The sequence below is a fragment of the Gymnoscopelus braueri genome, assembly GCF_963280865.1.
Source record: "Gymnoscopelus braueri genome assembly, chromosome: 10".
Lineage (NCBI taxonomy): Eukaryota > Metazoa > Chordata > Actinopteri > Myctophiformes > Myctophidae > Gymnoscopelus > Gymnoscopelus braueri.
This window is the reverse complement of record NC_137611.1, coordinates 18,806,064-18,818,335: the sequence shown is the minus strand read 5'-3', so window position 1 is coordinate 18,818,335 and position 12,272 is coordinate 18,806,064. Positions and strand designations below refer to the sequence as shown.

At 42.2% G+C, this 12,272-nt stretch overlaps 1 protein-coding gene across 1 annotated transcript; it reads right to left on the bottom strand.

The window, feature by feature from the left end:
- Window positions 1–2,647: 2,647 nt before the first annotated feature.
- prmt5 (protein arginine methyltransferase 5) lies at window positions 2,648–11,947 on the bottom strand. The gene is made up of 16 exons (XM_080440154.1): window positions 11,798–11,947; window positions 11,148–11,266; window positions 10,265–10,350; window positions 9,822–9,956; window positions 9,504–9,616; window positions 8,696–8,745; window positions 8,433–8,596; window positions 8,149–8,310; window positions 7,849–7,926; window positions 7,147–7,205; window positions 6,837–6,959; window positions 5,824–5,999; window positions 4,899–5,102; window positions 4,657–4,767; window positions 4,498–4,562; window positions 2,648–4,283 (listed from the first exon to the last, which is right to left on the bottom strand). Exons 1-16 carry the CDS (start codon window positions 11,893–11,895, stop codon window positions 4,131–4,133), a joined length of 1,896 nt encoding a protein of 631 aa, XP_080296280.1. The 5' UTR covers window positions 11,896–11,947; the 3' UTR covers window positions 2,648–4,130.
- Between the last annotated feature and the right edge of the window lie 325 nt (window positions 11,948–12,272).

The following is a 12,272-nucleotide window of genomic DNA, read 5'->3' as shown; positions in this document are numbered from 1 at the left end:
GAGAAAGTGCAAACACTATTTTGAAGATCATCCAAGACGGTCATGACAGATGACCGTCTTGTGATACAAGGCTAGGTCCAGTGCAATGGTTCTTCTACTTCCTGTCTAAAATGTTGTATAGTGTACACTTTAGTGTACTGCCAGTACAGTACAGTTACTTGCCTTCATGTTTTATATCAGTTTACATCCAGCTAAATTGTTATTGCAGTGCTACATTTTCATCTGGTGAAGTCTCATGCTTCAGTTCCACACTCTGGTGAGGATTCAGTATGTTAGTTTTAAAGGAGTAGTTCACCCCCAAAAAAATCGTATTTTCTATCAATTACACACCCCATGAAGCTTTGAATTCATGTTTTTTTTTTTTCGCATTCCTAAGCCAACAATTTGATGATAGGCGGTCACTCCGGTAGGAGACTCAAAGAGTCTCCTTTGAGTCTCCTACCGGAGACATTAGCATCTTTCCGCCGGTCATCAAATTAGTTGCTTAGGAATGCGACAAAAACAAAAAATCTCTATGAATTCAAGGCTTCATGGGGTGTGTAATTGATAGAAAATAAGTCATTTTTTGGGTGAACTACTCCTTTAAGGTCCAAAACGTTCCATATTTGGAATGTCAATCCATGCTGTATTCCAGAAATAAAAACAAAAACAAATTAGCCCAACCCTCAATGGAAACCCGGGCCCACACAGACATGTCATGTCATGTCATCCTCTGCCACTGCAGATAATCAGATAACACATACTGTAAAGTAAACACATGTACAGTAAGTGTGTACACATGCTATGTGCCTAATAAGTTTAGTCACATAGCATGTGATAGGTATAAAACTATGTATTTTGTCGACAATATTGATATATATGCCATTGTATCCTATTTTAGTGTGCCATCTCTGCATAACTCAAGTTTGCCTACCAATCCTATGATTTTATTAAGTTCAAGGTGGTCTGGAACTAATCCTAGTATTAGTTCTCTCCTTTCCTCTAGAGACTGCATGTGTTTTGAGTTGCACAGCGCACAGGCCCAGCCGAGGTCACTGATTATCTCAGTCTGGAGGAATACAATAACAGCTCATTGGAGTTAACTTGGCCATCTATGACAAAGCCACAACACCTCCAGCGACGCCGGTCTGAGCCAAGGTCTCGCCAAAGTCTCAACCTACGAGCAAGGCTCCTCATGGCCAGATGTCATCGTCAGAGCTGATAACAACTTAATTTGTGTATAACTGTTCATTGACTAACTTAGGCAGAGAGATATTTTTGCTGTACGGTGCCTTGTGGATTGATTCTTTCTCTTAATACAATGTCAACCTTTTAATTTGAGAACCGGCCTGTGTCTGTCTTTGATTTCATCTCATCCTTTTTACACTGGGTTTTCAGCTGTTTAACTACAAATAGTTTTAATCAACATAGAGCAGGATTTACGACCTTATCAGCTCTTTTATCTACTTTATCAGCATGTGTACACACTTACTGTACATGTGTTTTCTGTGACATAGTACGTCACAGAAAAGTACTGTGGGTTTTTAGTTTAAACCCTAGCAAAAAAAGAAAAGGAAAGGTAAATAGGGTTTTATGATTAAACGTGTGGGTAGTGTTCAAATTGTAATTTAGGAATAAGAGCTACCTGGTTCATTCTTGGCTTTCAATGTCATGAAATTCAATTGCATCAGTGTGGTGGACAAAGTAGGCAACTCTACCCCAGTACTGGAGTAAAAGTACTGGAGTACTTGCTTTAAAAAATACTTAAGTATTCAAAAGTAACTTTACAAAGTATATATTCTTTTTCATATCAATACATTGCTGAATAAAATGTGAAAGATTTTCCTTAGATCTGCACTTTCACAATGTATGCCACATTGTGAGCTCTGCTATTTTCACTAAATTTGAAATGGGGTTTTTAAGTGGTTAATTCATAATGTACTTTTTACCTTCCTAGAAATGTAGTGTAGTCAAAACGGTATTTGTCTTTGAAATGTAGAATCCAAAAATACAAATACTCAAGTACACATACTCAAAATAATTGAAAATAACTGCCCACCACTGAATTGCATAAATTACACTTTGTTGGGCCTTAAGGGATATTTCACTTTCAAAATTTTTTTGTCATTTTATCGTCTACTCAGGCTTTTCTGAGCCCCCAGACCGTTTTTAAGTTGCTCGATTCAGTATTTAGATATTCGTTTTATCAGACACGCCTCCTTCCTATACAAACCCATTATAACTTCAAACTCCATTTTTAACATGTTAGATTCGTCAAAAACACCCGTCCTTGGTTCTGGTGACTCACCCTGCCCTCCTAATACGTGAGGGGGCAGTGTTTTTTTTAAAGTGAAATATTCCTTTAACTAAATATATTTGACAGATGCACTGATAAGAAAACGAGTGAATAGCAGAAAATAGGTTTTACCATCAGAGTTGCATCGTTAAAAAGAGAGCTAAAGTCACTTTCTTGAGCCATCCATCGTACACAAAATTTTATAATGTCATGTTATTTATCTATTTCTCTGCATTATCTCTGGGCTACCACCTACTGTACAGATCGTGCCACTGCAACTTAAGTTGGTCCATTTCCAGATAAACCAGTTAAACATGATCGTGGATCATGCCAATCACGTAAGTTACATAGCAATCCAGGAAAAAAAACAAATTGCCTGTTTTTTAGTCTTTATTGACATTATTTTGACAAAAAGAAACAAACCGTAACAAAACAAGCATCAACAGTATTGTGACCTGAAAGAGCCCATCTATCCTCGGATCTTGTGGGTTTCATTTGCGCGAGTCAGTATGGAATGTGTGCTCAGTAAGGCAGACATCTTTGTTCGGTTAAGAGTAGGTCTGTGTCCGAAATCACTCACTATATAGTGAGTTTGCCATTTTGTAGTGCTGACCGAATATCCGCTACAGACTGACTGTATAGTGGACTCATCGTACCCCACAATGCATCATGAAAAGTAGTGTACAACTTATGTTCACAAACCAAGCACTATATAGCATCATGCATTGTCCTGAAAGAAGAATGTTGATGTTATATAGCACATTTTAATTGCAACAACAGATCATATATGTGGTCCTCTACAGGGACCCACCGCAGGCCTCAGACAAAGTCAGAGAGACGGATGAGGCTGGCAGGGCACTGCGTCAAGCACCCGGAACTAGTGGCAAGCAAACCGACACTGCGGGAGCCAACCCAGGACGAAGCCAGGAAAGGCAAGAAGCACACCACCTACGTAGGTGCACTGCAGCGTGACAGCTCTGCTAACACTAGAGCTCAAGACCCTGATGCTAGATAGGAGTGTGGAGGGCAGCGATTCAGGAGTCCCGAGTTGGTGTTGGTCGCATCATAATTATTGGTGACCCAAGTAGTGTCCTAAAGTGTTTTTCCATTTTGCAGATGAGCTCACTATATAGTCCTCTACATAATACTGCCTATAATATAGGGAAGAATATTATATAATATAAGACACTATATTATAACTATTTTAGTGAGCAGGGAGTAGTGAATGATTTCAGACAGAGCCCATGTATCAGCAGTGATGCGTCATCACAACAGTAAAAAAAACGACACAATTTTTAACCCATTTTAACCCAATGTCTTTGGGTATTTGGAACCATTTGACTACTACATTTAAAAAGGAACAAACAAACCAACCGGCACCGAGATACAGTGCCCATTCAATAAACGGAACATAATCTGTGCCTGCTCAAAACAAAATGACAAAACAAAGTCCCTCAATCAACCAGGCGCTTGTCTGGTTCATCCATTTAGTTTTCACACTGCCAGCTCAAATAAACCCATGACGATAGCGCTAGCACACAGTGTATGCAGGCTTATGCATAATTTATACTCCATCGTACGAAGGTATTGATGCTGAAAATAGCAGATCTATAAGTTTACAACGCATCGCAATACAACGTGTTTGTGAGCTTGCAGATTGGCTATTTCCGACAAATATTCAGTGTGCAAGACTGCCGTACAATGAAGTTTAAATCAGGCTTTAAGGACTCACAACTACAATCCAGCTTAGCTGGATACATAAAATGCGCCGGGCTATGTCCACATCAAATCACCACTAAGTGCCTGTAAAAACATTAGTGTGCGTAATGCGCGTTTGGACCACTGTGGGTCATCTTCACAGGCCGATGGTGTAAGAGCGTCCAGCTGGGTTGTGGATGGCAGAGCAAGAGGGCTCTGTCACGGCCCACTCATACCACACCTTCTTCCCGTTGTTGCAGCGCCAGAAGCGCACTGTGATGTCATCATCCTGTGACACGGGGATGGGTTGCTGTCAGGTGGGACAAAGGGGAAGAAGAGGGGTATGTCAATGAATGTAATTTAGTCTTAAAAAAAAACATACTCTCGCCATGCCTTTCAGCCTGGTGGAGACAAATCTGTTATATCTGCTATGCATTTGTTATCTGCTATGCATTTGTTATAGTGCAAAGAAAATAATAAAACCACTGATCTACAATAAAGGAAAGAGTAAAAGGCATACTTACTTTGAGGGGGAATAGAATTGGGAACCAGGAGAACATTCCAGGTGAATGTGTATCTGGCTTGATACCTGTAAAAAAACAAAAACAAACTGATTATAGACATCAATGTTCAGACCCAATCCGAGCAAGAGACCACCTCTCCTCTTTCTTGGACTGACTTACTGAGCATAACGTCTTTGTAGAGCGTGGTCTCAAAGTAGCCGGCGAAGCCGTGGAGAACAGTGTTGCAACCCACTGAGAATCTGAGGCACTGGTACCGGTTATTGTTCATATCTGAGAGAAATGACAGACAAACAATACAAGTAGAAAGTGTATTAATATTTTGTGCTGAGGTGTGTGGCTGCTTCCTTTAGGATGTGTATGTGGTAAGCGCTAAGCGGGGTGGTCATGGTGCGCTTCTCTACCTGTGGTGGGGTGTGTGAAGGTGAAGCAGGCCTTGGGTTCGGCCAGCTGGTGGAAATTGTGCAGGCGCACAACGTAAGGTGTCTCGAAATGGCACTCGGGGTCCTTGTCACGTTCGCGACAGCCTCGCACCTCGTTGTACAGCTTGGAGGAGGACAGAGGAGCCAGGAAGGACGTGTAGGAGCAGGGGATGCTCACGCCATCATCTGAGGAACGGAGACACGAGGATTTTACGGTTTAATGGTAAAGAAAAGAGAAGCACTGGCGTGGAGTGACGGAACAAGGCAAAGAAGCCTGAAAGATAATGGAGCGTGACCTTGAATGTTTCCATGAAGCTTATGTGAAACGTGGTAATGATAAACGATAGTGATCGCTCTAGTTGGCTAATGTCAGCAACTTAAAGGTATCATGACATTCATTTTCACTTTTTTTATTTTCAATGTTTTATTTGGGGTTTTATGACCTCAATTACACCCAAAAAACCTGAACTTAAAACATTCAGTGGATTTTCTGTGGTCTGGGGTTTTCTGAATAATTAGGCTGAAAAGTAATCTGAGCTTGGCCCTTCGACAGTGAGGTCACTGTCGAATAATCCCGCCCACTCTCCTCCTCGCCCCTCCCCTCCCCTATCCTTTCCTTTGGGGGGGGCGGAGCAGAGGCGATGATTGACAGGCAAAATCCCTCACCAGCGACACCCGCAGGCAAAGATTTCTTTTTTCATTGCAGTTGAAAAGGCTTTAGAAATGTGAGAGAAAAACACCTGCCATTGATCACTGGAATGGAATTTTCACTTAAAACTTTTTGTACACTTTTGAAGGACCAGGACAAAGACTTTGAATGTGGTGTAAAAGTGAATGTCATTAAACCTTTAAGTTGGGAGGAGTACGTGCAAAGAGGAGGTACTCAAAAAACACAACTCTGAATTACCCTTAAGAAAGTGCTGCGCTCCATCCAGGCACTCGGGGGACAACTCATTGTCGCCGAACGAGCCGAGCAGCTCGCTGACAATTATGTCGGCTTTCTCAGGCGCTGTCCACTCCCGCATGTCACACGACACCACCGTCACCTGATCGCCCCACTCCTCGAAACGCCAGTTCTCCAACCTGGGGGACAATGAATCCTCAGATCATCAATGTTGAAGCCATACAGTCACAGATCATTATCTCCACCGGTCTCAATCCAAGCCAAAGCGCGGCTCATCTGCGTCACAGGGGAAATCACTGAGGGTGGTGCAACCCTGTATTGATGGATGGGAATGAGTCGCTGCTCCCGTTTCAGAGCCTAGGAACACTTTACAGCTTAACCTGAGGCTTACACTAGGAATTTGTCTTGATATTGGAAAATTGCTAAATGGAAGGATTCATGTTGGTACAGTACATCCATGACTAGAACTTGCATATCAATGCTTTTTTTAATGCAGAAACCTTGCCTTATTTATGCATCATAAATGAACCAATTTTATACTTTATCATATGACAGTGTGACAGCAAGTAGCAAAAATAGGCAAGCTACATAACAAGCTCAATGCACCGCGATGTGTTGTGAGCTTGTAGATCTGCAATTTTAGCAATTTTGACAAATTTCGCCAATAATGATATGCCCAAAATGGGGATGCCAGGTTGAAAGTGGTTAAATTTGTCTTTGGGTTTTACAAATATTTATTTGTGAGCTTTACAATGAAAAGTATTAATAAAAGCTTGTATCTAAATAATAACTACCGGTACATTGGATCCATTGGAACAGTTTTTGCGTTTTGGACATACAAAGACGACAAGGTTTCCCTGTCATTTTACAGGTCAAACTTCAGCCTGACTGAACTCCGTGCGAGGCGAAGACACAAGACACCTATCTGCAAGGGGAAGCGAATGCATTTGGCGTCTTCCTCCCCTCAAACGAATGAGGCGAGAATCGTTTTCCACGCTGGTGTGACTCCAACTCACGTGACTACAGCATTAGGGTTTTTCTCCACAGCATAGACCCGTAGTTTCCTGTCTGCCTGCCTAGCAGCTCGCAGGGACGCATTGACCAAGGGACCCCTGCCTGCCCCAAGCACCATCAACACCCTGTGGTCGAGAGACAACAACATTATATTATATTATGCATTAATGCAGGTTTAATGGGCCGGCTCACACCATGTGTTGCCAAGGTCAGAATGATTGACACAGAATTTCACTTTGCTTTCATATATTCCATTACAAGAGGCAATAGAAAATATTGGTTAAATTCGAAGGATAGAGAACAGCTACTCACTGTACATTGGTGTCTTTCTGCTCCTCTGGTACTCTGTCTAGAAGACATTTATAGACGGCCTGTAGATGAAAAAAACATGTTAGACTGGTCAACGTTGCTCAAGCATTGAATTTGTCCTTCATTACAGGGCATGAAAATAAGTGTTTCAGAGACTTGAAACTTGTTTGAGCCACATAATACTGGCTCAACACTCGCTAAAATGTTGTGGCCATGTTATGGTTGAGTAAAGCTACAATCCTTAACGTAATGTCCTAACTGGGATTCAAACTTTGGTCTTCTGCATGATAGGCAACATTTCTACTGCTCTGCTAAATAAGGCATCCCCCCCTGGTCATAGAGACGGGATATATTTTGCTTTGAGATTCAGGCAGCATTAGTTGCCAAACTATAGGTGTCTTACCCGACACCAGGGTCTACATGTCTCAAAGGAAGAGTAGGAAGACCACCTCCAACCACTGCAGATACTAGTTATACTGTATTAACATACTCTGTCACACAAATTGATTAAAATGAAGTTTTATTCATTTACCGTACTTAAGTTTCGTATTGCAGCTTTAATGCATTTAATGGGAAAATGGTCATTGTTTCTGATATATGGCCAAAACTGTATCAAAAAGGCTTTACGTAAAATTGTCTATGTTTTTTCTGTACAGTATGTAAACCACTTTGTGATTTCTGTTTCTGATATTAGTTCATTGTTACCTGTTGGTACTGAGAGTATTTAATAGGGTCCTTCTCAAATACTTCATATGTTTGAGACTCCAGGTTGTCCATGAGGGGCTAATGGGGGAACAATTTCAGACAAACACAGTAAGTGGATCATTAGCTCATAACCATTACAATCGGATTTATACACACACACACACACACACACACACACACAGGAAACAAGCCCCCGGGATTTTTTTGTGTTATCCTTTTAGCCCAAATGTCTGACTGTACCCTCATGCTGTTTACATTTGTCTAATAAAGAATTCAATCAATCAATCAAAAAACACACACCTGGAGTGGGGACTGCAGGTAGTCCTCATAGCCTTTGGCAAAGAGCTCGTATGCATTAGGTGCTGGCCGGTTCTGGTTGAGGTATTCTAAGTACTGGAGATAGGAACGGAAGTCCTTCTCACTGTGCCGACTGGTCCCTGTGAAGATGAACTGGGCCTCCAGCTAAGAGACCAAGACAGTTGAACGTATTAAAATAAAAATGTCTGCATTTAATATCAAAGCATCTGTGATGTAAGATACGTTGTGGTGTTGTGTCATACTACTTGCGTCTCTTTGTTCTATACCTTGAAAAGACGGAAGATGATTCGCTGATGGGCTTTTGACAGAACGGGGAAACCCTTTTTATTGGTGAGAAAGAGGCTGGTAGGAAGTATGGCAGCTTTGATTGGCTCCCCAAGCCACTTGTCAATCACAGAGTCACAAGGGATATCCGCCCCGACTTCGATAGCTTTGGGAACAAGAGAAAAAAAAAACATAAACCTTTGTGAACCGCACACTGCGCACAGTGGCAAAAACGACTCTGAAAAGCACCGTTGTGTTCACTCACCAAGACAGATCCTCTTGTTGTAGTCACAAAGTGTTCTGAATGAGTGCCACCTAAAAGAGGAGAAGCGAGAGGGAAAGGATAGGGTGACACTCAGGATTGCAATCGATTTCAAGGTCAGAGTTGACATTATAGTAATCTCAAGCAAAGAAGAGGTTACCTATCTATCTGGGCTGTGTTCTTAACAAACTGACAGGTGAAAAAATTATTGCATCAAAAGTGACAAAGAAAGTCAATCAAAGAACAAGATTTCTGGGCAGAATTTCCTCTTTTGTCAACACAAGTGCTCTCCAGACTCTTCCTGCAGCCCTCATTCAATGCCATTTTGATTATGCTTGCACCTCTTGGTTCTCCAACATCTCAATTGTCTAAAAACTAAGCTTCAGACCTCCCAAAACAAACTGATTCGACTACTTCTCGGCCAACAGCCCATGGCCCACCTAATTACAACACACTTTGCTAGTCTGGGATGGCTCAGGGTAGAAGACAGGGTTAAGCAAATGAATGGGATTAGTATTTAGGATAGTCAAAGGAACAGAGCCCTCACACCTGACAAACTACTTCTCCAAAGTGAGTGACACCCACAATACTAGAGGGAGCGACAACGACCTGGTACTACCCAAATAGAGAACAAACCTGGGACAATTCTCATGCTACTACTCCACTGCCACCAAAATGTGGAATGCCCTTTTAGCCTTAATGTCTGACTATACCAAATGCTGTTTACATTTCTGACTAATTAAGTATTCAATCAATGGAAATCAACGGCAACTTTGGTCGGCCCATCAATGCAGACTGGTGTTACACTTACCAGCCCCAGGTCTTCTCATCAACGTTCCTGTCCTCTGTACACATGGTCGGCTCATTCTCTATCAGATCTTCTCGCATGTCCTCTGGGGACATCAGTGGGACGCGGATCCAAAACTGATCAGGAAATAAATCAAAACAATGATGGCCAATTTTCCTTAGGAAGCCCTTCACCTACTGTCCTTTGTTATCATTCATGTAATGCTTCAATGAGCGCAGTAATTAAACACATGGTATATTTAAGACATTCATATACATCTTGTTTGCAGACTGGGTTTACATACACTGTGGGTTTGATGTTAATAATACTGTCAGTACATACATTGTATGTGTGGTGTCCAGTCTGGATGTGATTGAGCAGCACGCGGGCTAGGTTGGCATTATTGGGGCCCTTCAGTGGGACCATGAAGGCCGGCAGACCCAGGTAGGCAGAAAAGTTCAGCTCCTGCACCAAGGCCTAGGAGGGAAAATAAGGCATTGAGGAAGAATGGAGATCCAGTTGGATCCATGTCCAGTGGGTGTACCTGTAGTGTACATATACATGTAGCTGCCTTATGCAAATAATTGGAGGTACAAAGTAAGATTTGACAAACGCACACAAACACAAACTAACCGACCATCTCATAGATGGCTAGCTTCCTGCAAAGCATGCCATTTACATTTTAAAGTAGATAACAAAAAAAATATATATATATATATATATACAATATGACCAAGATATTGCATTTTAATCCTACAAGCAACTGCAAAAATGTTGTAACTTACAGCCTCAGAATTCCTGCGTTCCGTCTGGATTTCAGAGTCCGTTTCAATCCACGGAGAAAGCTTTCCAACAATGAGGGTATTCCAATCTAGGTGAGACACACAAGGCGCGATTACGCAAGATAATGGAGCAATATTTTAACAACTTTCTCGGAATCCATTGTCTTATCACTGAGAGAGCCATTATGTCACACATGATGTCCTCGAATTGACATGGATCCTTGCATTGTGTGAACAAGATGTGAAAGATGCTCAGCAGCAGCACTATAACCCATCAGATCAAGCATGCAGGTAGACAATAGTTCTGAAAAGTACAACTGTACTAAACCAGGGGTCTTCAACAGGGGGTCCTCACTCCTCAGAGTTACTACAGGGGGGCCGCTAAATTGTTGTGCTATAGGAACTTTAGTTTTTTTTACATTAACCACTTCAACCCTATAACGTCCCTATTCTCAGGGGAACATTAGCCGAAAATAGCAGAATAAGCTCACAACGCTTCGCATTGCGAGGCGTTGTGAGCTTGTAGATCGGCTATTTTCGGCAGAGGTTGTGTGTAGACAGAAAAAGGAGTAAGCCAAGTACAGAGCCAAAGGTCAAGTTTACTAAGTATTGAGGGTGTGAGTGGTTAAATGTCTGAAATAAACAAACAGAAACCATCAATTTACACAACACTGAAGAAAGTCAATGAAGCTGGGCCTATCTATGAAAAAGTTTAATCTGCAACACAATTTTATACAATATGTTGTGTGGGGGTCTCATCTCTCTCTCAGCTAGGGGGTCCTTGGTCTGAAAAACGTTGGAGACCCCCTGTCCTAAACTATTTGCCTACAATTTGACTGAAGTACTGGGGTTGGTTGAGTACTTTGTCCACCTTCTTAGTTCTTACCTCTCCCACATAGCAGCAGATCTGAACGGGTCTGTGCGCCAGGTCTGGATTTAGCAGGGTTCAGCTCATACTCTCTCTTGAACCTCGGGTGGAACAAGGGCATGCACAGGAAGTCAAACCTGGAGGAAACACAGACAGATCTTTTAGTGATGTTATTATGATCAACTTTCTTATGTCATTAAATTACCAATAAAGTACCAATGTAAACAAGAAGTCGGTGGTTGCACTAGCTGTGTGTTAGGGTCCAGGGTCACTGGTCCCGAACACTGGTCCTTGGGGGGGGGGGGGGGGGGGGGGGTCTAAATGGACCCCTACAAGTCTGTAACTCTGTCGGTATACAAATGAAACCAAATGGACCTAGCGGGTCCATTTGATTTCATTTGTATACCGTCAGATGTAAAAGTTTGAGAACCACTGCTATAACGGGACCAGAGATGATTGTACATGTTGTGAGGAGGAAAGACACAGAGAGAGAAAAACATGATCTCTAAGCATCAATCATTCATTTGTGATTGTGCACGTGCCATTAACTATACCGGTGGCTAGCCTTAGCAATCATCATCACGTGCAATCAGACATCATGACAGCAAACCCTCGCTCCTCGCTCCTGAACATCTACACACATTAAACAACTTCCTCCTCCTCCTCACCCGAGTTTAGCGACCGCGGCTAAAGTGTCGGCCACCTCCGGCACACAATGGAGATCTCTCCCGCAGGACACCTTGCCGCCTGTGCTGCCCGACGCCATGACGATTATCAGAGAGACTAGTGAGTGAACGGAGCGGATATCAACTCGTGGCTGTGGGTTGTTGAAACTGACGCCATCTTGGCTCCGCGCGGATCCCTTTTTCTCATTGGTTCGTAAGGGGGACGCGGAGCCGAAATGGCTCCGTGTGTACAATCAGTTGCAGATCTCGTTGGGTAACGAGAGATCGCGATACTTGCAGTGGTGGAAAAAGTACTCACGTTTTTTACTTGAGTAAAAGTATCAATACTGCACTAATACTGAAATACTCTGTTTCATATAAAAGTCTCCAGAATTCAAAAGGTACTTGTACTTATCAAATGTATAAAATGTATAAAAATCTTTTGAAAATAGCAGATACAAGCTCACAGTGCGTTGCA

Coding starts and splice junctions, on each gene's coding strand:
- prmt5 (XM_080440154.1), bottom strand. CDS start 11,895: ATGGCGTCGGGCAGCACAGGCGGCAAGGTGTCCTGCGGGAGAGATCTC. Junction 11,267..11,797: donor GCCGCGGTCGCTAAACTCGG/GTGAGGAGGAGG, acceptor TGTTTCCTCCAG/GTTTGACTTCCTGTGCATGC. Junction 9,617..9,821: donor CTGGACACCACACATACAAT/GTATGTACTGAC, acceptor TTTCCTGATCAG/TTTTGGATCCGCGTCCCACT.